The following is a 22,784-nucleotide window of genomic DNA, read 5'->3' on the forward strand; positions in this document are numbered from 1 at the left end:
AGAATTAAAACCTTCTAAAGCTTGAAAGACACTTCTTGAATCACTATAAATGATAAAATTTCCCTCCTTTTTTAACACTATTTTCTCAATAGAGTTAGTATGCCCTATAATTTAGCAGTAAATATGAAGATATTGGAGGAAGTGCACCTCTACAGTTAAAAGAACTACTCTATACTCCAAATCCAATGCCAGCATCAGATTTGGAGCCATCAGTATATCAAAGCCGAAGTCCATGTACTAGCGGCAGCATTGTCAGAAGAAGATCCAAGGGCAGGAGAAGGTCAAGAGCAAGAAGACGAAGGACAAGGAAGCTTCTCTGCAGAGGAAGGCTGCACTGCCGAAGCTGAGGAGCCAAAGAGGCGTCTTTTCACCAAAGGTGAAGGCGCACTTCTAAGGCAAAGAGGAGACATACGAAGGGGCAGGAGCGTTGGCAGGATGGGCAGCGGACGACGCCTCTGACACAATGACATCGACAAAAGAGAGAGGATCCAACTCTGATGTCGACGAGGGCTGCACACTAGCACCACGGCAAAGAAGCTGCAGCAGGTTATCCTTGGAGGGTGGACCCGGTTACCTCAAGGATGACCATACCTGTAATGAGGGAGAAAGAGTCATGGAACCTCCCGGGGGGAGAGGCGGGCTCGCTTAGCTAGGGGAAGCGACACAGTCTCTCAAGGACCAAGGTTGTCCAGTGTTAAAGAGCCTGCACTACTACTCGACGACGACAGTCCCTCGAAGGAGACCAAACGAGCAGGAGCTTCAGAGGAAGGTCAGGAAGTGGAAGAAGCCCTGGGTTTCTTCTGCTTCGAAGAAACCTTCAAAGGAGAAGAGTTCCGCTTAGACTTCTTCTTCGCCGTCGCCCAAACCTTTCCCACTGGGAGGCAGACCACTCCCAACACTCATTACACTTATTAACATGACACCATTGACCTCTGCAGGCAGGGCAAAGGGTGTGAGGATCGGTGTCCTCGGCTGACATTAAAGTACCGCAGGTCCGGACCTCAGGTCTAGGGCAGGTATGCATGGCTGGCAAAAGTCAACACACACACACACACACTGATAAAAGAAAAAGCACAAAAAGCATTAATGGCAGTCCAATAATTGGTGAGGATGGAGAGCGGCAATGACTGTTCACCATCGGAGCCAAAAGTAAAGTGAGCTCAATCACAGGTGTGTGAGTGGGATGGGTACCAAGCTACCCCCATTACCCCTGCTAATTAGCAGGGTATGTAGTTAACCCTTGCTAAATTTTAATGGCTCGTCCTTTCAGCTTCGCTAAAAGTAATACCCCTGATAAATAGCTTAGGTTTGTATTCCAGTTAAGGAACAATTAGAAGTTAAGAGACTTGACATTCCTGTCCCTCTAAACTTGCCATACATAGAGGACAAATCAAAACCATCCTATACATAGATAAGGTATTGTTTTATCAAATATAGTACTATCCTTACTAGATACCTACCCCAGAATTTATTTTTTACTTCTTTTACATTTATATAAATGCAGAACCACTTTCTGATTTTTTGTTGTTCAAATATTGCCAGGTAGCCATACCTTGTCAAAGAATAGGAGAATAAGAATTCATAAAAGAGAAAAAATAACCCGACATACATCTATGTCCTAGGCAAAAAACAAATAAGGATCTATCCAAGGGAAAAGCACTTAAGCATTGGTGCAATTATTATACTTACTCTTTATCTGTCTTAAAATATTCTTGTTCGGATCTAACCAATGCTGGAAAAAATAGAGAGAAAAATCACAAAATATTTTTGGCTTAAAAAATCATAAAAAAAAATGAAATAGTTCCTAGATCATCATAATGTGTTAACTAACACCATACAAGCTAAGTAAAGTGTGAACTTATGACAACTCTATGACATACTACTGAATATTACATTGAAAAATACTCACTCGCTGTTTGTTCTGGTCAACATAACGTAATGCAAAATAGTCGGTTTCAACGAGATTAAGTCTACTGAAGACAAAGTCCAGCAGAACTCGACCCTTGTGATAGCTCTGAAAGATAAAAAGAGATTTAATTAAGATTAAAATATCTTAAAATAAAATATATCAAAGTTGTAATCATAATAACAAAATACTAAATGTTCCTGATAACAGATAGGTCTATGGGCTACTAGTAAGAGCCTATATGTCTGGACCACAATGACCAAGTAATCAACAAGAAGAATAGATAAGTGGGTAAGAACTATATTGCACAATATATTTATGAATTGTTATCATGACAATAAAAAAATGGTGCTAGCCAAAGGGTTTCAGGTTAGGACTGTAAGATCGACTTTCATATTGCCTATCAAATTCAATTAAGATCAAAATATAGTATAACATGATGATTATCAAGGCTGTGACACAAAAAACATATACAGTATTTTGTAAGAAGAAAGAAATTAAGATTGAAATGAAGATGAATAACATTGGGTGTGGCTAATGCTAACATGGGTGACCACAAATGAATCCTATGTTCTAAAGGTACATGAGCTTAGAAGAAAAACTTTAAACAGCCACTGAAAGCCTGGGAATGGGGTCAAAATGAGGCCCAAAAATTTAGATGGAACTTAATAAACATTGAGGATATGTATGATGTATCAATAATGAACACATTCCTCCCATTGCCAAGAGTGTAAATAAGAATTATTATTAGCTCAATTAAGCTAAATTACCCAAGATTTTAACACTACTTGTTTACCTTAGCAGGATCTAAAACTCATTAGTGCACCTTTGTCAGCCATTGTCTGTCCCACCAAGGACAGGTTAATCAGAAACTTCTTGCCAAAGTTGATGACTATTCTGCTCCTCAACAAATAACAATGGAAACACAAAACATGAAGCTCTGTACATCAAAAATAAGACTGCCTTTGTAAGGACAGTGAGACAAGCGTCACCAAGATCAACTGATACTTTATTTGAATGTGCACGGAGATATATTACAAGGTGCGGACTGAAACGTAGGATGACGTTGGCGCCAAGTCAGATTGAAGTGCCCGCCAAAATATATGTGTTTTCTTACACTTACAAATATATGAATTATGGGTTAACAAAAACATATTATGAAACGATACATACATCAAAATGTAGCTCTGGTAGAGCGGAATATATATACATAGGATACCACAGTGTGGCGAAGAGAGAATTTAAATAAATAAGTAGTTTGTCGATTTTCTGGACGACGAAGGGATCGGTGTCCTTACAAGTACTACCCCCCCAAGACATCGGGCGGCGTAGAGGGCTGATGATCAATCTTCGTATCTCTTCGGGCGTCGGAGGGTTCCTCTTGTTTTTGAACAGAGGGGCGCGCTGGCGGTCGGTGTAAGGATCTCTTCCTCTTGTCGTCGTTTGATGATTTTTCCTTCGTTGGGCGGCTTGTTTTGAGGCGGAACTCCGGGCCTGCCAGGTCCAGCGGAGGCGGTGTCGCTTCCTTCGAGAAACGCTGGTTTCACGCGGTCTATTGAGACCCAGTCCTCTTGGCCATGGACGTCGAGAAGGAAGGCTTTCGTTGTCTTTTTAATTACCCGGTAGGGACCTCGATAAGGTCTAGTCAATGGTTGTCGATGAGCGTCGACACGGACGAAAACGTACTCGCAGTCATCCAGGCTTTTTGGCTTGAAGTGCTTGGTTCTGTCCTGGTAAGTTTTGAGACACGGCCTGAACTTCCTGGCGATGTCACTTAGGTGATCCAGCTGCGTGTCGTCGGTTGATGAGGGAAAGAATTCGCCAGGAACTGCGAGCGCTTCCCCGTAAACTTTTTCGGCGGGCGAAGGTTCGCCGTCTGCGCGAGGGGCGGTGCGAAGGCCGAGGAGTACCCAAGGAAGTCGTGATTTCCAGTCCCCGTCGGTGCAGCTCGCCATCAGGGACGCCTTGAGGGCGCGGTGAGTTCTTTCGACCATGCCGTTTGCCGCGGGGTTGTATGCCGTGGTGCTGTGGAGCGTCGTCCCCATCAGGTTCGCCAAAGCAAGCCATATTTCTGAGTGGAAAGCGGGGCCTCTGTCAGTCGTGATGTCGTCAGGAACGCCAAACCTGCTCACCCAGCTTGACAGGAGGGCTTCGGCACATGCTTGAGTCGTAGCTTCGGTCATCGGCGATGCCTCCAACCACCTCGTGGAGCGATCGATGATCGTAAGTAGGTAGCGAGCGGATCCAGAAGGGGGCAATGGTCCCACGACGTCGATGTGTATATGGCCTAAACGTCTTTTTGGCTGGGGAAAATCGCCCACCCCCGATTTGGTGTGACGGCTGACCTTGCTCGACTGGCAGTTGATGCATGATTTCGCCCATTCCCGGGCGTCCTTTTTTATCCCTGGCCAGACAAACATTTCAGACAGAAGGCGAGCGGTGGTGCGTCCTGAGGGGTGCGATAGTCCGTGGATGATATCGAATATTTTCCTTCTGCAGGAGGCTGGTACCCAGGGACGAGGGCGGCCCGTGCTGGTGTCGCAAAGAATAGTTACTCCTGCTGGTCCGGGGGAACCGCACTTATCTTGAGCGCGGATGGCTCCGTCAGGTAAACCTGCGCTTCTCGGTCGGTGCGTTGTTCGGTTGCGAGATTGGCGTAGTCGATTCCCAGGTGGATCGCGTCGATTTCAATCCTTGAAAGGGCGTCCGCGACTGGGTTTTTCTTTCCTGGGACGTAACGTATGGTGCATCCGAATTCGGCGATTGATGCGAGATGACGTTGTTGTCGGGATGACCATGCGTCCGTCGATTTCGTGAAGGCGTGTACGAGGGGTTGATGATCCGTTGCGATCGTGAAGGGGGTACCCTCCAAGATGTGTCTGAAGTGGCGGACGGCGAGGTAGACGGCGAGGAGTTCCTTATCGAAGGTGCTGTATCTTGTTTCGGCGGGTTTCAATTTCTTGCTGAAGAATGCCAGCGGTCGAGGAGAACCATCGACGAGTTGCTCAAGCACAGCCCCGCAGGCGACGTTGCTGGCGTCGGTCGTAAGTCGCAGGGGCGCGTTGTCGTCGAAATGAGCCAGGGTGGTGGCATTCGCAAGGGCATCCTTCGTCCGAGCGAATGCCTGTTGCTGGGGCAAGCCCCACTCGAGTTTTTTTGCTTTTCCTTTCAGGACGTCGTCGAGGGGTGACAGGGTTTGTGCGATGTTGACCATTCCCAAGAACTCCTGAAGTTGGCGGATGGTCGTAAGCATTGGGAACTTCCTGATGGCGTCGACTTTGGTTATCATGGGTTTTACCCCGCGCGAGGATACACGGTGACCAAGGAAATCCACTCCCACCGCACCGAACGTGCATTTGTCAAAGCGTACGACTAGGCCGTTCTCCTGTAGGCGCTTTAGGACGGTGCGGACGTGTCCCCGGTGTTCCTCCTTGGTTTTCGAGAATATCAGGATGTCGTCGACGTAGCAGACGCAGAAAGGTAGGTCACCCAGAATGCTATCCATTAGTCGTTGGAAGGTCGCCCCGGCGTTGCGTAGACCGAAGGTTGAGTATGCGAAGGTGTAGGATCCGAACGGCGTTACAATGGCAGTTTTCGGGATGTCTTCCGGGAATACGGGGACCTGGAAGTAAGACTTGAGGAGGTCCATCTTGGTAAAAAACTTTGCGCCGTGCAACGCGTTCGTTAGGTCCTGCATGTTGGGCAGCGGGTAATGATCGGGCGTTGTGATGAGGTTGAGGCGCCTGTAGTCGCCGCAAGGTCTCCAGGACCCGTCCGGCTTTTTAACCATGTGCAGGGGTGATGCCCAAGGGCTCGATGCTTTCTTACAGATACCCATGCGTTCCATGTCCTCGAAGGCGCGTTTGGCATCCTTCAGTTTCTGAGGCGGGAGGCGGCGGAATTTGGCGTGAGTGGGAGGTCCTGTCGTTGTGATGTGGTGGTAGATACCATGGTTGGACGGGGAACCTGGCGAGTGTCGGAGCTCGGGCTTGAAAACTTCGGGAAACTCTCGTAGGAGGTCGGCGTAGGGATGCGTTGTTACGGCGGATACGGACATTGTTGCAGGGCCGTGTTCTAGGGCGCGAGACTGGCAGGTTCCCGTGTCGATGAGACGTCTGTTAGCGACATCGACGAGGAGTCCATGGTGGGCGAGGAAATCCGCACCGAGGAGGGGGCGATTGACGTCGGCGATGGCGAAGGGCCAAGAATACGAACGGCCCATGATAGATATCTTGAGGGTCTTGATTCCATAGCACCGTATGGGAGATCCGTTGGCGGCGATGAGTGAGGGGGCGTTTTTGTCGGGACCACGGTCTAGGTCAGACTTCGAAGGAGGGAACGTTGACTGCATTGCGCCGGTGTCGACCATGAGTCTACGGTTGGAAATGGTATCGAGGATACAGAAACCAATCTTGTTATGGTTAACTGTGGCTGCGATGGTGGCAGGTGGATGCTTCTGGCATCATCTTCTAGGGAAACTGCATGGTGCTCTACATTTCTTGGCGTCACTGCCGAACTGTTGGTGGTAGAAGCACCATGCCGGGTTAGGCCTAGGGTTTGGTCGCCTCGGTTGCGGTGGTTTCTTTCTTGATAGAATGTTGATCTCGTCGTCCTCGAGGGCCATTGCCGAGGAGTCTATGGAAGAGCAGCTGCTGAAGGAGGAGAACGGAGGCGGTGTTGACGATGATGCTCCGAGGCGAGATGCTTTGGAGGCTTCGTGGAGCTTCTGAGCCTTCGACAGGAGTTCGTTCATCGGAAGCGTGTCGGCGTCAGTTAATTGGGCCCGTACGTCCTGTGGTAGGCGTCGAAGAAAGATTTCGCGAGATAAGCTAATCTCACGTCGTCGGCCGTTGCTGTCTGTTTCGGGGAGCATAAGCAGGCCGGTTAGCTCGTCCCATGCCTCGACAGGAGAGGTGTCACCCATGGGCTTGCCGGCGAGGTCCAGTACTTTCTGTGCCCTTGCTGAGACGGAGAGGGAGTAGATACCGATGAGTTTCGTTCTCAGGTCGTCGTATGAAACTTGGCCGGCCTGGGCGTCGAGCCATGGGGAAATCTTGTCGAATACTTCTTCAGGTATGGAGGTGAGAACGATGTCAGCCTTGGCGCAGGAGTCGCTGAGTCTAGCGACGCGGAAAAGTACGTCCGCTCTCAGGAACCAGGAAGCGGTGTTGTGTTGAGAAAAGGGCGGCAGTTTGACTTTGGGCGTGGAGGCGAGGCCGTTGGGTGCGATGGGCGTGTTGCTTCCTGCATCGTGGCCAGACGACGAGTCGGCGAAGAGGTGAGAAGTTGATATGTCGGTTAAGCTCATCCTACTGCCTTACGTTCACCGAAGTGTGGGAGAACCAAAGGCAGGTTCTTGCCTAAGGTAACGGAGTATGTAGAAGGTAGCATGGCCGTAATAAGTCCGTTAATGGCAAAGCCAAAACCGCTGATGCTACTTTCAACTCCGGGGTCACCAGTTGTAAGGACAGTGAGACAAGCGTCACCAAGATCAACCGATACTTTATTTGAATGTGCACGGAGATATATTACAAGGTGCGGACAGAAACGTAGGATGACGTTGGCGCCAAGTCAGATTGAAGTGCCTGCCAAAATATATGTGTTTTCTTACACTTACAAATATATGAATTATGGGTTAACAAAAACATATTATGAAACGATACATACATCAAAATGTAGCTCTGGTAGAGCGGAATATATATACATAGGATACCACAGTGTGGCGAAGAGAGAATTTAAATAAATAAGTAGTTTGTCGATTTTCTGGACGACGAAGGGATCGGTGTCCTTACACCTTCAATCTTGGTTTAGTGCAGGCTTATATCCTTAAGGAGGGTGTACAGTACACGACGCTATTTCCCCTGCTATTCTTTGAATTATTATTATTATTAATTGCTAAGCTACCACCCTAGTTGGAGATGCAGGATGCTATATGCCCAGGGGCTCCTACAAGGAAAATAGCCCAGTGAGGAAAGGAAACAGGGAAAGATAAAAACTGCGAAAATTGGAATGAGTTTATCAGAGACGAACAGTACTATGAAGGGAGAGGATATGTAACAGCTCCTCACCTATCCTCCTCCTTAGATTCCTAGATTGGGTTAAGTCTGTTTGGGGTGCAGATATCTATGGTTACCTACGGATACGTCCCTGATTATACACAATATCTTAGGATAGTCGTTCCTGGGGTTAGAACGCTGTGATCCCTGACGATAATTCTCTTGTAATATCACTCATAGAAATATTATACAGTAGGAAGCTGCCGAAAGGAACTTCCATCAGGACGATATGGCTATCTAACCCAAAAATAGATTTTTCCTAAGAAAAGTAACAACATTAAAATAAATATCTCCTATACAAACTATGAAAGCTTTCCCAAAACAAGAGGAAAGGAAATAAGATAGAATAAGGTGCCTGAGCAAGAGAACTCAAACCCAAATCAGTGGAAGACCATGGTACAGAGGCTATGGCACTATCCAAGACTAGAGAACAATGGTTTGATTTTGGAGCGTCCTCCTAGAAGAGCTGCTTACCATAGCTAAAGTCTCTCTTCTACCCTTACCAAGAAGAAAGTGGCCACTGAATAATTACAGTACAGTAACCCCTTGGGTGAAGAAGAATTGTTTGGTGTTGTCAGTTGTATGAGGACACAGGAGAATAGGTAAAGGATAGGCAAGACTATTCGGTGTGTGTGTAGGCAAAGAGAAAATGAACCATAACCAGAGAGAAGGATCCAATGTAGTACTGTCTGGCCAGTCAAAGCACCCCATAACTCTTTAGCGGTAGTATCTCATGGGTGGTTGGTGCCCTGGCCAACCTACTACCATTGTTTAAAAAGATTTTACACAATACAGCATCATGGTACCATGGCGAAAGATATATATAGAAAGAAGGGATAGTGTGTAAACTGGACAATATTCAACTTGGTTTTAAAAATTAAGCAGTCAACAGAATAAGTTATGTATTGTTATTCTCTGAATGGACACATAAAATGTTTTCTTAATTCTATTCACCAAGTGTTCTATAAAAAAAAAATGGTTTAACAGAGATTAGTGGCAATTGCTTCATGAAATGAGCATGGGGCAGTCCTGTAAAGATAGGTTTATAAAATAATGCACAAGTATCGTTGTTACTAACTCGTTTTCAAAATCTCCCAGGCATACCATCTTTTCATATATAATCATACTGGCCCCCTTCCTGCCCTCTGACACTCATGGCAAGGTTTGGTGAGGTAGGAATTTAACGCGTCCTGGACCTGTATACTTCTCCTTGCTAACTGGTGAGTTGTGAGACCCATTCTCTCTCGTACTCCCAGTCTACCAAACATGTCCCGAGTCATAACACCTCTCCTTTCACATGTCTTCAGTCGAGGCTGGTGAGGTATTTTCATCTCAGTTGTTATGACTTTACCCTAATATGTTGAGATGCCTTAATTAAGTTTATTGTTGAATTGTGAACAGGCATAAGTTGCTTTATTTGTTTTTTGAAAGTTGAGAATTAATATTGTAATAAATCAGAAGTTGGACATGATGCTTAAAAAGTTAAAATCGTGTGCTGTTTACAGTAAAATTGTTTTAATGGTCATGTTGATTTGTTTATGATCCTGATGTGATTATGATCATGATGTTAATCATTATGATTATAGCATTATAGTGGTAATTATGGTCATATTATAATTATGGTGTGTGCGATCATGTATGTTACTAATCATGTGGTTGTGATTATCATCATGTTTTGGTGTTTATTATTATGTGGTGACGTTTACCTTACCTTACACATGCTTTTTGCGTTGTTCACAGATATGTATTGCCCACCACACATCAAATAATTTGCAATGAGTGCCAAGAAGCGGAAGTACATTGAAGATTACATTTGATTTGGATTTGTGTCCCTCCAAAAGGGTGACAACAAGTTTCAACAGTGTGTGATATGGTACAAGACTCTGAGCAATGATGGAATGCGGCCCTCACACCTGGAACGCCACTTGAGGACAACACATCATGCTTTAGCTGACAAGCCCAAGGCATTCTTTGAAAAAAAAAAAAAACACACACCTTGAAGCAAGCTAATTTGGACGACAGTGGGTCATTTCGGCAACAAACTTCAAAGGCTGTTGAGGCTTCCCATGAGATCGCTATGTTGATTGCAAAAAGCAAGAAGAGCTATAACATTGGCGAGTCTCTCATAAAACCAAGTATACTATATGCAGCAGAAGTCGTTCTGGGGAAAGATAGCGCAAACAAGCTTTCCCAGATTTCTCTGTCAAATGATACAGTCAAGAAAAGGATAGATGAATTGTCTCAAGATGTCAAAGATCAAACTCTCAACCAAGTAACAGCCTCCCCTGTTTTTGTCATCCAGTGTGATGAAACAACTGATATCGCTCAGTGTTCTCAGCTACTGATGTATGCTTGTTTCATGTCAGGCAACAATATAAAAGAAGAAATTCTGTTCTGTCACCCGATGGAATGTTGCACAACAGCAGAAGCTATTTTCATGATACATCAAACTTTCTTCAGAAAAATCAACTTTCTTGGGAATTGCTGGTAGGGGTGTGTACTGATAGAGCTCCAGCCATGCGCGGTCTGCAGTCTGGGCTCATCACAAAGGTGAAAGAAAAAAATCCCTATGTAATGAGTACACACTACATACTTCATCGTGAAGCCTTAGCATCCAAAACTTTGCCTGCTGAGATGATGGACATCTTGAATGTGGCTATCAAGGTAGTCAACTTCATCAAAGCTGGAGCCTTAAACAGATGTCTCTTCAAACTGCTGTGTAAGGATATGGAATCCAAACATGAGGCCTTGCTTTTTCCCACGAACATATGATGGCTACCAGAAGGGAACATGCTTGGACGGCTTTATGAACTACGAGAAGTAGCAGCAATATTTCTCGATTCACAGCAGAAGGCAGACTTTCATAACAATTTCCAATCTGAAGGCTTTCAGATAACTCTAACTTACCTGGGGGACATTTTTGAAGCATTGAATGCTGTGAACCTTAACTACAAGAGAAAAGCATCAACATCATCATGCACCATGACACCATTCAAGCCTTCATGGCCAAACTCGACCTCTGGAAATGTCGGGTTCAGCAGGGAAATGCAACCAGTTTTAGGAACTTGGATTCTGCTCTCGCCGACAGTAACCTCGACTCTGAGTTAAAGCAACAAATAATCACTCATCTAAGTGACTTGAAAGCAGAATTCATCAGATACTTCCCAGATATAGATGACAAGCGTGAAACCTGGAAATTCATCAGGAACCCATTTCAATGTGAAGTGGCTGATGTTGCTGATGAAGTCCAAGAAGAGTTCCTACAGTTGAAGTTCAACTCCACAGCTAAAGAAGACTTCAAAGATATGAATTTGGAGACGTTCTGGGTCAAATATCTTCCTATTTACCCCCTGATCTCACACCAGGCTCTTCGAATTCTAACAATGTTTGACCAGCATATCAGATGTGACAGCAGTCTCTCTCTATGCAGTCACATCTGATATGCTGGTCAATAAACCTTTTATCATTCAATGGCTTACTGATGAAGTCTTACTGATCATATAGCTTTTGCCTGTGTAAATAGTACTTGTCACAAACTTTACAGGTGCAATGCTGCATGTCCATATGGTACTTTCTCTTGCAGTGACGGAGCGTCTTCTGGATATAAAACCCATGCCTAATCTCCAAGACTAGCAATGGACAAGGCTAGAGTGAAACTCTAAGGGAAATTCACCAAAACTTTCATCCTACAAGGATGGCGGCGTGTTGAGCTGGAAATCTTGGCTGGGTAGAGAATTTTAACCAACCAAGGTCAAAACCGGTGTGGGGGCAAGCTGAGTAGTCCTTTCAGTGCGAAGCTAAGCTGTTGCTTAATAATATCTTGGGAAATTACAGAAGTTTACAGACTTCATTGTAAAATAGCTTAAATCAGGCCTTTAGCAGTGCCAATATTACTTTGAAGAATTTTCTTATTACTTTCCCAAATCTACAAGCAAGTGTTTGGTCTGGGCACAGTCCAGATACACCAGGTCAGCCAGACAGGGTACCAATTTTAAGCCTCTTCTGGGCACCTACGTCATCTGAGGGGGCTTAGTGGTGGTGATTAATAAACTTTGGGCCCCTCTTTTTTCAACATATATTATCATTTAAAAAAAAAATTGATATCTTCAGTTCTGTCCTCAGAAATTGTTTGGTATTGTTATGCTGACGCTGTTCTATGTATTCTATAAGAAAATTTTAATCTTGAGGGTTTTGTTATTCATTATTTCATTAGTTACATCCATAAAATTTATTAAACAAAAGAAAGAAAATGACAATATCCCGTTTTAAGTCATTATCATTGTTAAAAAACCCAATAAATTTGAATTTTGCATATCAAAAATGCCAACCAACAATTTATACTTACATTACTATTCAGGCCATTCTAAAATATAGATTTATGATTTTTCCTTTTTGTATCTCGGATCACTAAGATTATGTAGTCTTGAGCACATGATTTTACTATAATTGAAGAAATTGTCACCAATCTCTGCTACCTCAAATATACTTGTTATATAAAACAGTATCAGTAGGGCAAAGGAAAGTATTTTTAATGTCCCACTTGAGAAAAATAAAATCATGAATAACATACAATTCTTACCATATACTGTACAGTAGTTTGATATTGAAAAAAAAAAACCGTGCAATAACAATACTGTAGTTCTGGAAATGACAATAATATATATAAATGGTAATCCTTGTTCAAAAAGTAACTAGCTTTATGTCAGCTAAACATCTATAGGTATCTCTGTCAGAACAAATTAACATATAATGGTCGTTAGTGAGGTATCTGTTAATATGCTTCGGCTGCCCAAATGATTCAAATAGATCACACAATCAGTTGGTTGAAATCAGGACAATAATCCATATCAATAACCTTACCCTAAGAAATATTATTCAAATCCTTTTTGATTGCCCATACACAAGGTCAATATTTAAATTTAAGTATGGTCTCTTTTCCAGAAATCCTGTATCATCCTTTATTCTAAAACTTGACTTATCAGGAATCTTCAAGAAACTGACAGTTTAGAGATTCCATCCTCCTGTATGAATACTATATCCTTATATATCTATTCTCGTTGTGAAACTGTTGATGTCACTAACTGGAGGAGTGCTAATTCCAATAGTCTTTTTAGTTTTCCTTTCTGTGGCTATAATACCTATTTCATCCTTGTCATGAGTCATCTGTCGTGATTTCTACACACACACACAGTATATATATATATATATATGTATATGTATATATATATATATATATACAGTATATATATATATATATACACACTATATATATATATATATATATACACTATATATATATATATATATATACACTATATATATATATATATATATATGTATATATATATATATACAGTATATATATATATATATATACACTATATATATATATATATATATATACACTATATATATATATATATATATGTATATATATAACGCACACACACATTATATATATATATATATATATATACACTATGCATTTGTTATAAATATATATGTATATATATCTATTGCAAAAGATGATAGAACATTTGAATACCAAAAGCAGAAATAAAGACCTGAAAATCAATATGAGTAAAACTAAGATAATTTCCAATAAAAATGAAGAGAGACAACAAATAACAGTTTTTGTTGAACCTCTAGAGATTATTAAGGAATATACATACCGTACTTAGGATAGACAGTAAGTGTTTTTTCCCAGGACATGAGACCGAAATCAAAATATAAAGGACAAGCAAGGGATGGAGAGCTTTTTGTAAACGAAATTTGATTATGAAAATTAAAATGCTACTTTCTCAAAATAGAAAAGTATTTAATTACCTGGTCCTACTAGTAACACTTATGCATCAGAAACCAGGAGCCTTATTCAAGCCAATGAAAATAAGCTAGTTATAACTCAAAGAACAATTGAAATAGTAATGATAGGAATAATACTACGGGACAAAAAAAAAAAAAAAAAAAAAAAAAAAAAAAAAAGAGTAACATGAATACGAGAGCAAACTAAAGAAGAAGATATTTTACCAACATGAAATAAAAAGAAATGTACATGGGAAAGACATACAATGAGAGTGACAGATAATGGATGGACCAGAATAACAGAATGGGTCCTAGATATTGAAAAGAAAGCTAGGACAGGAAGGGAAAACGATATATTAACGAGCTGAGAAAATTTGTAGTTATACACTGGCATAGAGAGACCATTAACCAATGGGAGTGGAAGGACATGTCAGAAGCCTTTAAACAGCAGTGGACAAGTAACGGTTGATGATGATAATGAAATGTATGTGTGTATGTATGTATGTACTGTATATATATATGTATATATATGTATATATATATATATACATACATACATACATATATATATATATCTATATATATATTATATATCTAAATATATGTATGTATGTATATATACATACATATATATACATATGGTATTTATATATATAATATACTGTAAATGTATGTATGTATATCTATACATATCATCAGCCATGCTATAACTAGTACACTGTGTATGTATGTATGTACTGTATATATATATGTATATATATGTATATATATACATACATACATACATATATATATACATATATATATATATATATATATATATATATTATATATCTAAATATATGTATGTATGTATATATACATACATATATATACATATGGTATTTATATATATAATATACTGTAAATATATGTATGCATATTTATACATATCAGCAGCCATGCTATAACTAGTACACTGCAGGACAAACGCCTCAGACATATCCGTCCACTTGAATCAATGATCTTTCTATGGCAGTCTATACCATCAAATTTTTTAGCTAATCAATCCACCGTCTTTTCTTCCTCCCCCTGCTGCTTTTGCAATTTCTATGAACCCATTCTGTTATTCTTAATGTCCACCTAATATCTGTCATTCACATTATATGTGGTGCCCATATCCATTTCTTTATATGTATGTACGCATGTATATATACAGTATATATATATACATATATATGTGTGTGTGTTTATATGCGTGTATATAATATATATATATATATATATATATATATATATATATATGTATATATATATATATATATATATATATATATATATATGTATATATATATATATATATATATATATATATATATATATATATATATATACGCATACGCATAAAAATACATGTGTGCATGCACTATACATACATATAAACACATTCACATATATATATATATATATATATATATATATATATATATATATATATATATATATGGTATACAAGTACTTCATCTATGTAAGCATGTACGTGTGTATAATTATGTCTGTGTTGGCTTGATTGATTTCAAGTTTTCTGTAAGTGTACATATCTATATATTTATATATTTCATATAGTTTATAAATCTATCTATCTATCTACATATATATATATATATATATATATATATGTATATATATATATATATATATATATATATATATATATATATATATATATATATATATCCACCAACGGAAACATCAACGATGAGGTGGTCAAAGTTATCAAATCAAGAATTAAAAAATTAAATAAATACCCAGTTTGACCCAGGATTTCAGACAATCTGACTGGACAACAAACGCAATGTCTGGTTTGCTGTGTGGAAAGTGCGTTTCCAATTGCAGGCCAAAGGAGTATTTCTACGAGTGACCCATTTTGTAAAACAGGATAAATTAATTATGACACTTTACAATAAGCTTGATAAACACAAATTCATCATGTCCGATATGGCACTGCTCGTTAAGTGACACTTCCTTAAATCGAAAAATTCTAAAAAAAATACTAATGAGTAATTTTGGGGGGTCTGTATGGGTATTTCAATATGAAAATGTATAAACCCCTACATGGTTTCAATTCCAGTATCTTCATGAATTCGGACGATATTTTGATAGTTCCTATTGCATCTGAAAGAAAATTAAAACTTCTTTCCCATACAAGTAATCTGGCATTAATATCAGCAAAGGAAACTTTGTGAAATGTGTGTTAGTATGAAAATTCCAAACTTAATTTCAGTGACTATCTGAAAAATATAGTGTTAAGTTACATGCATCTAGAAATGAGTGTAGAAAATCTATTCATTTTAAAATTGAATATGCACTGTACTTTACTTGATATTAGTTGTTTTCAAATTAAGTATCCCATGCCATGATATATATAATGATGTGCCTTCAGTGATACATTACATCTCCTATCAAACTCTGAGACGAAGCAAATCGAAAAATTGCAATTCTAGGGTACTGTCACTTCAATGTGTAAAACTCATACTGCATCCCAACATTTTCCATGTTAAAATTGATTTTCATGTTCTAGGCTTCTGAAAAATGTTGGTTCATTAAGATGTGGGGGTGCACTTGGAACCCTTCTAGCCCATTCTCTATTATATAGGCACAAATATGCATGTTAATCAGGTGTGCAAATATGTGTATGGATGTGTATATGCACTTGCATATATATATATATATATATATATATATATATATATATATATATATATATACAGTATATATATACTGTATATATATATATATATATATATATATATATATATATATATATACACATATATATATATACATATATATATATATATATATATATATATATATATACATATATATATATACATATATATATATACATATATATATATATATATATATATATAAATATATATATATATATATAGTCCTCTGCAGAACAAAGGCCTCAGATATGCCCTTACACTTATGTCTGTTTATGGTCTTCCTGCGCCAGTCCAGACCAGCAAACTTTCTTAGTTCATCAATTCATCGTCTCATCTTTCTTCTCCTGTTTCTTTTCCAATCCCTAGGGACCCCTTTTGTTATTCCTATTGTCCATCTATTACCTGTCATTCTCATTATATGTCATGTCCATGTCCATTTCTTTTCTTGCAAGTTGTTAAAATATCATCTACTTCATTGCTCTCATATACATGTTGCTCTTTTTCTGCCTTAGGATTATTCTCATCACGATTCTTTCCATAACTCTTTGAGTTGTAACTAGCTTATGTTCTAAGGCTTTAGTAAGGCTCCATCCAAGTTTCTGATGCAAAGGTTAAACTATCTGATTAAATACTTTTCTTTTTAGAGAAAGTGGCAATTTATTTTTCATATTCTCATTTTTTTTTTGCCAAAAGCTCTCCATCTCATGGTTATTCCACTTTTAATTTTGATCTGGTGCCCTGAGAAAACATTTATTGTCTGTCCTAAGAATGTATATTCATTAACAATCTCTAGAAGTTTGTCCATAACTCTTTATTTGTTGTCTCTCTGTAATTTCTTAGTTTTACTCATATTCATTTTCAGTGTTACATTTATGCTTTCTTTATTCAAATATTCTATCAGCATTTTCAACTCCCCCACGATTTACCAAACACAACTATGTCATCTGGAAATCTTAAATTGTTAAGGTATTCCCCAATAATATAAATTCCTACATTTTATCAAGTTAAATTTTTTAAAAACTTATTCTAGGAATGCTTTGAATAATTTAAGAAAGATGGGGTCTCCCTATCCAACGCCTTTCTCAATCGGGTTTTTCTCACTATATTTATGTTGTTTTAGAATTGCTGTACTTCCTGTTCGAATATCTTCAAGTATTCTAACATAAGATTCGTCTATTCCTTGTCTTTGAGGGGCTTTCATTACTGATGAGGTTTTGACAGAATCAAAAGCTTTCTCATAGCCTATAAATGTCATACATAGTTGTTTGTCATCCTCATCTGATTTTTCCATTAGATGGTTAATTATATGGATATGGTCAGTTGTTGAATACCCACTTCTAAGACCAACCTGCTCTCTTGGTTGATTAAACTCTAGCTGTCTTTCTATTCGGTCTAATATGATCTTTGTAAATATTTCATATATTACCGGGGAGTAAACTTATTGAGCGGTCATTTTTTCAGGTCCTTTCTGTCGCCCTTTTTGTGAATTAGCATAATAATTAAAGTTTTTCCAAGCTGCAGGTATAGAACATTCTTGCAGACGTTTTGCAAAACGTTCAGCCAGTTTTATTACTATGAAATCTCCTCCATCTATTATCAAATCAATTGTCAGACCATCTTCTCCTGCTGCTTATCCTCGTTTTATGCCTTTTAAAGTTTTCTTTACTTCTACTGTACGTTTGGTACCGGCCCAGGTGTTTATTTCTATTGGCAGCGTTATTTCTTATGTCACTATTGTATACCATTGTATAGACATCAGCTGCAATTCTATTACTCCATCTCTAATTGTTGATATTTCCATGTTCATCCTTCAGAACAAATTTCTGTTGGAGTCCTGTTCCAAGTCTTCTGTTCATCAATTTGACGCTTCTTCCTTTCTTTAGTGTTTCCTCGATTTTACTCCGATTGTATTTACAAATACTATTTTTTTTTTAGTTTATTTATTGTTTTGGATAGTTCTGCTAATTCTATTTCATCTATCTTGATTTTACCCTCATTTCCAAAATCTCTTCTTTATTTGGTTTTTGGTCTTTGCTGTTAGTTTTCCTTGATTTTGTTTAGGAACTTTTCCGCCTATCTCTTGTGCTGATTCAAATACAAATCTAGTAAATTACTGTTCACCTCTTTACTTGTTTCCATTTCATCATATAGCTGGGAGTACCTCATTTTTATTGCTTGTTATGTATTATTGTAACAATGTGCTATGTTATTTCAAGTGTTTCAGGTATTGCGCAACATTGCATCATATTGCATGAATAAGACATGTTATGCTTTGATCATAAGAGTAATGATTTGCTTTGGTATTAGGATTCAAACATTTGTTGGTTACCTCAGATAAGATGTGATTCTTTATGATTTATGCTGGAGTAGGATTTAAGTCTTTTCAGAGCGATGCTCTTTTGTTTAGCAATGTTTTGGTTTGTGAGATTTGTGTAAGACGCTCCATATACAAATGAGTAAAGGTAAATTAGAAAAATGCTTAAAACGTCTAAAGAAAGGTAAAGCAGCAGGGCCAGATGGACTAAAGCCAGACTACAACAAAGCAATGATGATGAGTGATATATGCAAGAATACACTAGTGAACTGCTACAAAGAGGAACTAGCCAGCAAAGAAAAACCCAAAAGCTGGAAAGAATCCAGAACAAAAATGTTAAAAAAGAAAAACAAGCCAACAGCAAAGGAATTGAGACCTATAGCTCTCACAAATGTATCATATAAAATATACATGGCTTTTATCAAGGATGAAATAGAAAGGCATTTAAAAAGTAATAATGCCATAGAGGATAGTCAAGCGGGATTTACAGAAGGAGGAAGGATTGAGGATAATATATTCATCTTGCAATACATGGTCGAAGAAACTTTCAAAAATAAGAAAAAACTCATAGTGGCCTCTTTAGATTTCAAAAAAGCTTTCGATTCCATAAAAAGGGAAGCACTGATAGAAACATTAAAGCAATACAAAGTACATACTAGTATAATTAACTCTATAGCTGAAGTGTATGTGGGAGACTCGACTACATTAGACATAGGGGAAAGAGTAGAACAAAAATTGAGCGTAAGTAGTGGAATAAAGCAAGGCTGTACTGCCTCTACAACATTATTCAAATTAATTACTTATCAGATTATAAAACAAGTAGAAAGGGAAGGTAATGGTTTTAAAAATGATATTATAAAGCTAGTAGTATTATTTTTTGCTGATGATGTCCTAGTACTTGCTGAGAATATAGAGGATGCTGAATTAAACATAAGGAAAGTGATAGATATAGGAAAGCAGTGTGGTTTAGACATAAATAGAGACAAAAGTAGCGTACTTATATATAATATGAAGGAGAAACCAGATAATATAGAGGGAATAAGAGTAGTAAGCAATATTAAATACCTAGGTATCAAGGTAGATGATGGTAGGAATATGTTCAAAACACAGAAAAGTGAAATGATAATAAAGGCGCAAAAGCTAGCCAATCTTACTTATTCGATCATAGAAAAAAGCTGTAATAAGATACTGATAGGAAAAACATACTGGAAAAGTGTAGCACTACCCTCTATATTATATGGAACAAATGTGATTAACTTAACAGAAACGGAAATAGAAAAGTTGCAGAGAATAGAGAATGGAGTGTATAGAAGGATGTTAGGGGGTGTAAGGAATACAGCAATTGTAGCCTTGAGAGGGGATGTAAGAGCATCAGCTATGAAAACAAGGGTAATGGATGGTAAGCTGAGGTACCTTAATAGCATTTTTAAGGGAGAAAAGGACCTACTTACAGCAATAGTCAATGATATGGAAGAAAAAGAGAGGAAGTGGTGGATGCATGTGAAGAAGTATGCTGAAGAATGTGGGATGGCGATGAGAGAAGTCAAGAGATGTACGAAAGAGGACATAAAGAAGAGAACAAGAGAATGGGACACAAGCAAATGGAAGAGTGAAATGGAGTGTAAGGAGAGTTTAATTTTGTATAAAAACTGGAAAAGTGAAATCAAGGAGGAGGAAGTGTATGACAATACATTTTCGTCAATTTTATTATTTAGAGCAAGGACAAACTCATTGGGCTTGAATATAAGAAACAGACACCAAGATGGAAATATAAACTGTGTATTCTGTGATGTAGAAGAAAATGCTAACCACTTTATATTATATTGTCCACAGTTTAGTGATATAAGAATAAAAAGAATTGAGCTTCAACAACCATACAAAGAAGATAGTGCACAAACAGTTGGAAAATTCCTTTTTTGTGAAGAGAATATTGAAAATAAGAAAAGTATACTACAACAAATGTGGATGAAAAGAGAAAAACTAGTGAAAATAAGGAACACACAAAACTAAAAGACACAGAGGCGCCGTTGTAAAGGCTATGCCTCACCCCAGAACCTGAACCTGAACCTGAACCTGAGTGAAGTTCATAATGTAGTCTTTTATACATTAAAGACGTATTTTATAATACCAACGTATTATTATCCATCAAGCACATATCAACGAAGATGGGATCAGCTGAGAAATAATTACTAACACTTTATCATCTCTGTTCCAGGTAATTATTATGGTTAATAGAACTTCCTACCTAAGCATCCATACATTATATTTTGGCGACGAGGATGGGATCAGCTGAAAAATAATTACTAACACTTTATCATCTCTGTTCCAGGTAATTATTATGGTTAATAGAACTTCCTACCTAAGCATCCATACATTATATTTTGGCGACGTTTGAGGACGACGGACAAGCAGGGAGAAGCATTGGAGCCTATGTACAAAGACGGCCAGCACAAGAGAAGGTTTTGTACATCGGAAATCAAGAGTAAAATCGCCCAATGAAGATTTTACCAGCAGCAGAATAGGAATTTCATCAAATACACAAAGGGGTGAAATTTAAAGTTGGGTAGGTAGGAAGTATACTTGTGACTGCAGAAAAGTAGCTTAACCTACCACAGTTATTAAGGTAAGCAAACAAAATGCCTTTTAACATCGAGCACCCAGAAGCTTTTAGCGTCACTGCTGAGCCTAATTCTGTTGCAACACGATGGCAACAGTGGTGTGAGGAATTTAAGATTTATTTAGAAGCATTAGGGAACATGAAGGATGCACAAAAGAAGGCATTATTACTTCATACAGCAGGTAGGGAAGTTCGGGAAGTGTTTAAGACTTTGCAGCCTACAGATGACACAAGTGAAGCTGCAATTAAGGCTCTTACCACATATTTTGCTCCTCAAGTCAATAAATTTTTTGAAAGATACCAGTTTTCAGCGCAAGCTTATCAGAAAGAAAATGAAAGTTTAGATGCATTTGTGACTAGACTAAAGAATTTAGCTGTTTCAGGTGAATTTCTAGTTAGAAAATGTTATCATAGATCAAGTAATTGCACATTGCACATCAGAAGAGCTAAGAAAGAAATTATTGCAAGATAAAGATTTAACATTAGAAAAGGTATTGATAACAGGCAGAGCTTTAGAAACATCAAATAGGCAAAGTCACATAATAGGTAGTTCTACAAGCAATAGAATGGAAAATTCTAAAATTAATATAGTAGGTTCTAAGTGGAAAACCAATGAGAATCAGAGAAGAAATATGTCAAAGCCTAGTCATAGAAAAGTGCCTAACACTAATGTTCATAAATATCAGAATCAGGCTTATTCACAGAAACAACAGGAAAAACCCAAGTGTTTTAGGTGTGGTAAAACTGATCATCTTGCATACGAAGCAAAGAAATGCCCTGCTACTGGACAGACATGCCAGAATTGCAGAAAGCTAGGTCATTTTGCAACTGCTTGTAGATTTCCTAAACAGTACGCAAAGAAAATAAATGCTACAGTTGATACTATGGGTCAAGAGAATAATGAGGAAAATGTTCATGATAATCAGGTTAGTTCAGAAACTGATTTTGCGTTTCACATAAATTCAGTCAATAAAGGTGCAAAGAAACATATCATGGTAGAAGTAATCATAAATGGTAAACCAATTTTGATGCAAGTTGACACAGCAGCCGATGTATCAATTATGTCTGAGAAAATGGCTAAAGGCATTCCTAATTTGTTATTAGAAGGTACAAATAGAGTTTTGAAAAGTTATAATGGTTTTGATATTCAGGTAATAGGTGCTTCGAACGTAGAAGTACAGTACAAAGAACAGAAATTAGAGAGAATGCCATTAACAATAGTAAAAGGTAATGGAAAAACTTTGCTAGGTTTAGATTGGCTACAGTATTTGAAGTTAGATTGGCCTAGTATTTTGAAGGTTGCAGGTAGACAAGATGAAAACAAAAATTAAATGTCTATGGATGATATCATATCAGAGTTTCAAGACGTATTTGA

General features: G+C 38.4%; 1 protein-coding gene across 3 annotated transcripts in view; it reads right to left on the reverse strand.

Moving 5' to 3' along the window:
* Frmd5 (FERM domain containing) overlaps nucleotides 1–22,784 on the reverse strand; it is a 448,328-nt gene that overhangs the window by 323,477 nt on the left and 102,067 nt on the right. For all 3 annotated transcript variants that reach the window (XM_068391258.1, XM_068391256.1, XM_068391257.1), the window contains exons 2-3: nucleotides 1,910–2,014; nucleotides 1,690–1,732 (exon numbers count right to left, since the gene is read on the reverse strand). In XM_068391258.1, the coding sequence (XP_068247359.1) occupies nucleotides 1,690–1,732; nucleotides 1,910–2,014 (148 nt within the window). The remainder of the gene's footprint in view (nucleotides 1–1,689; nucleotides 1,733–1,909; nucleotides 2,015–22,784) is intronic.

Source organism: Palaemon carinicauda, chromosome 17 (assembly GCF_036898095.1).
Source record: "Palaemon carinicauda isolate YSFRI2023 chromosome 17, ASM3689809v2, whole genome shotgun sequence".
In the NCBI taxonomy this organism is placed as follows: Eukaryota; Metazoa; Arthropoda; class Malacostraca; order Decapoda; family Palaemonidae; genus Palaemon; species Palaemon carinicauda.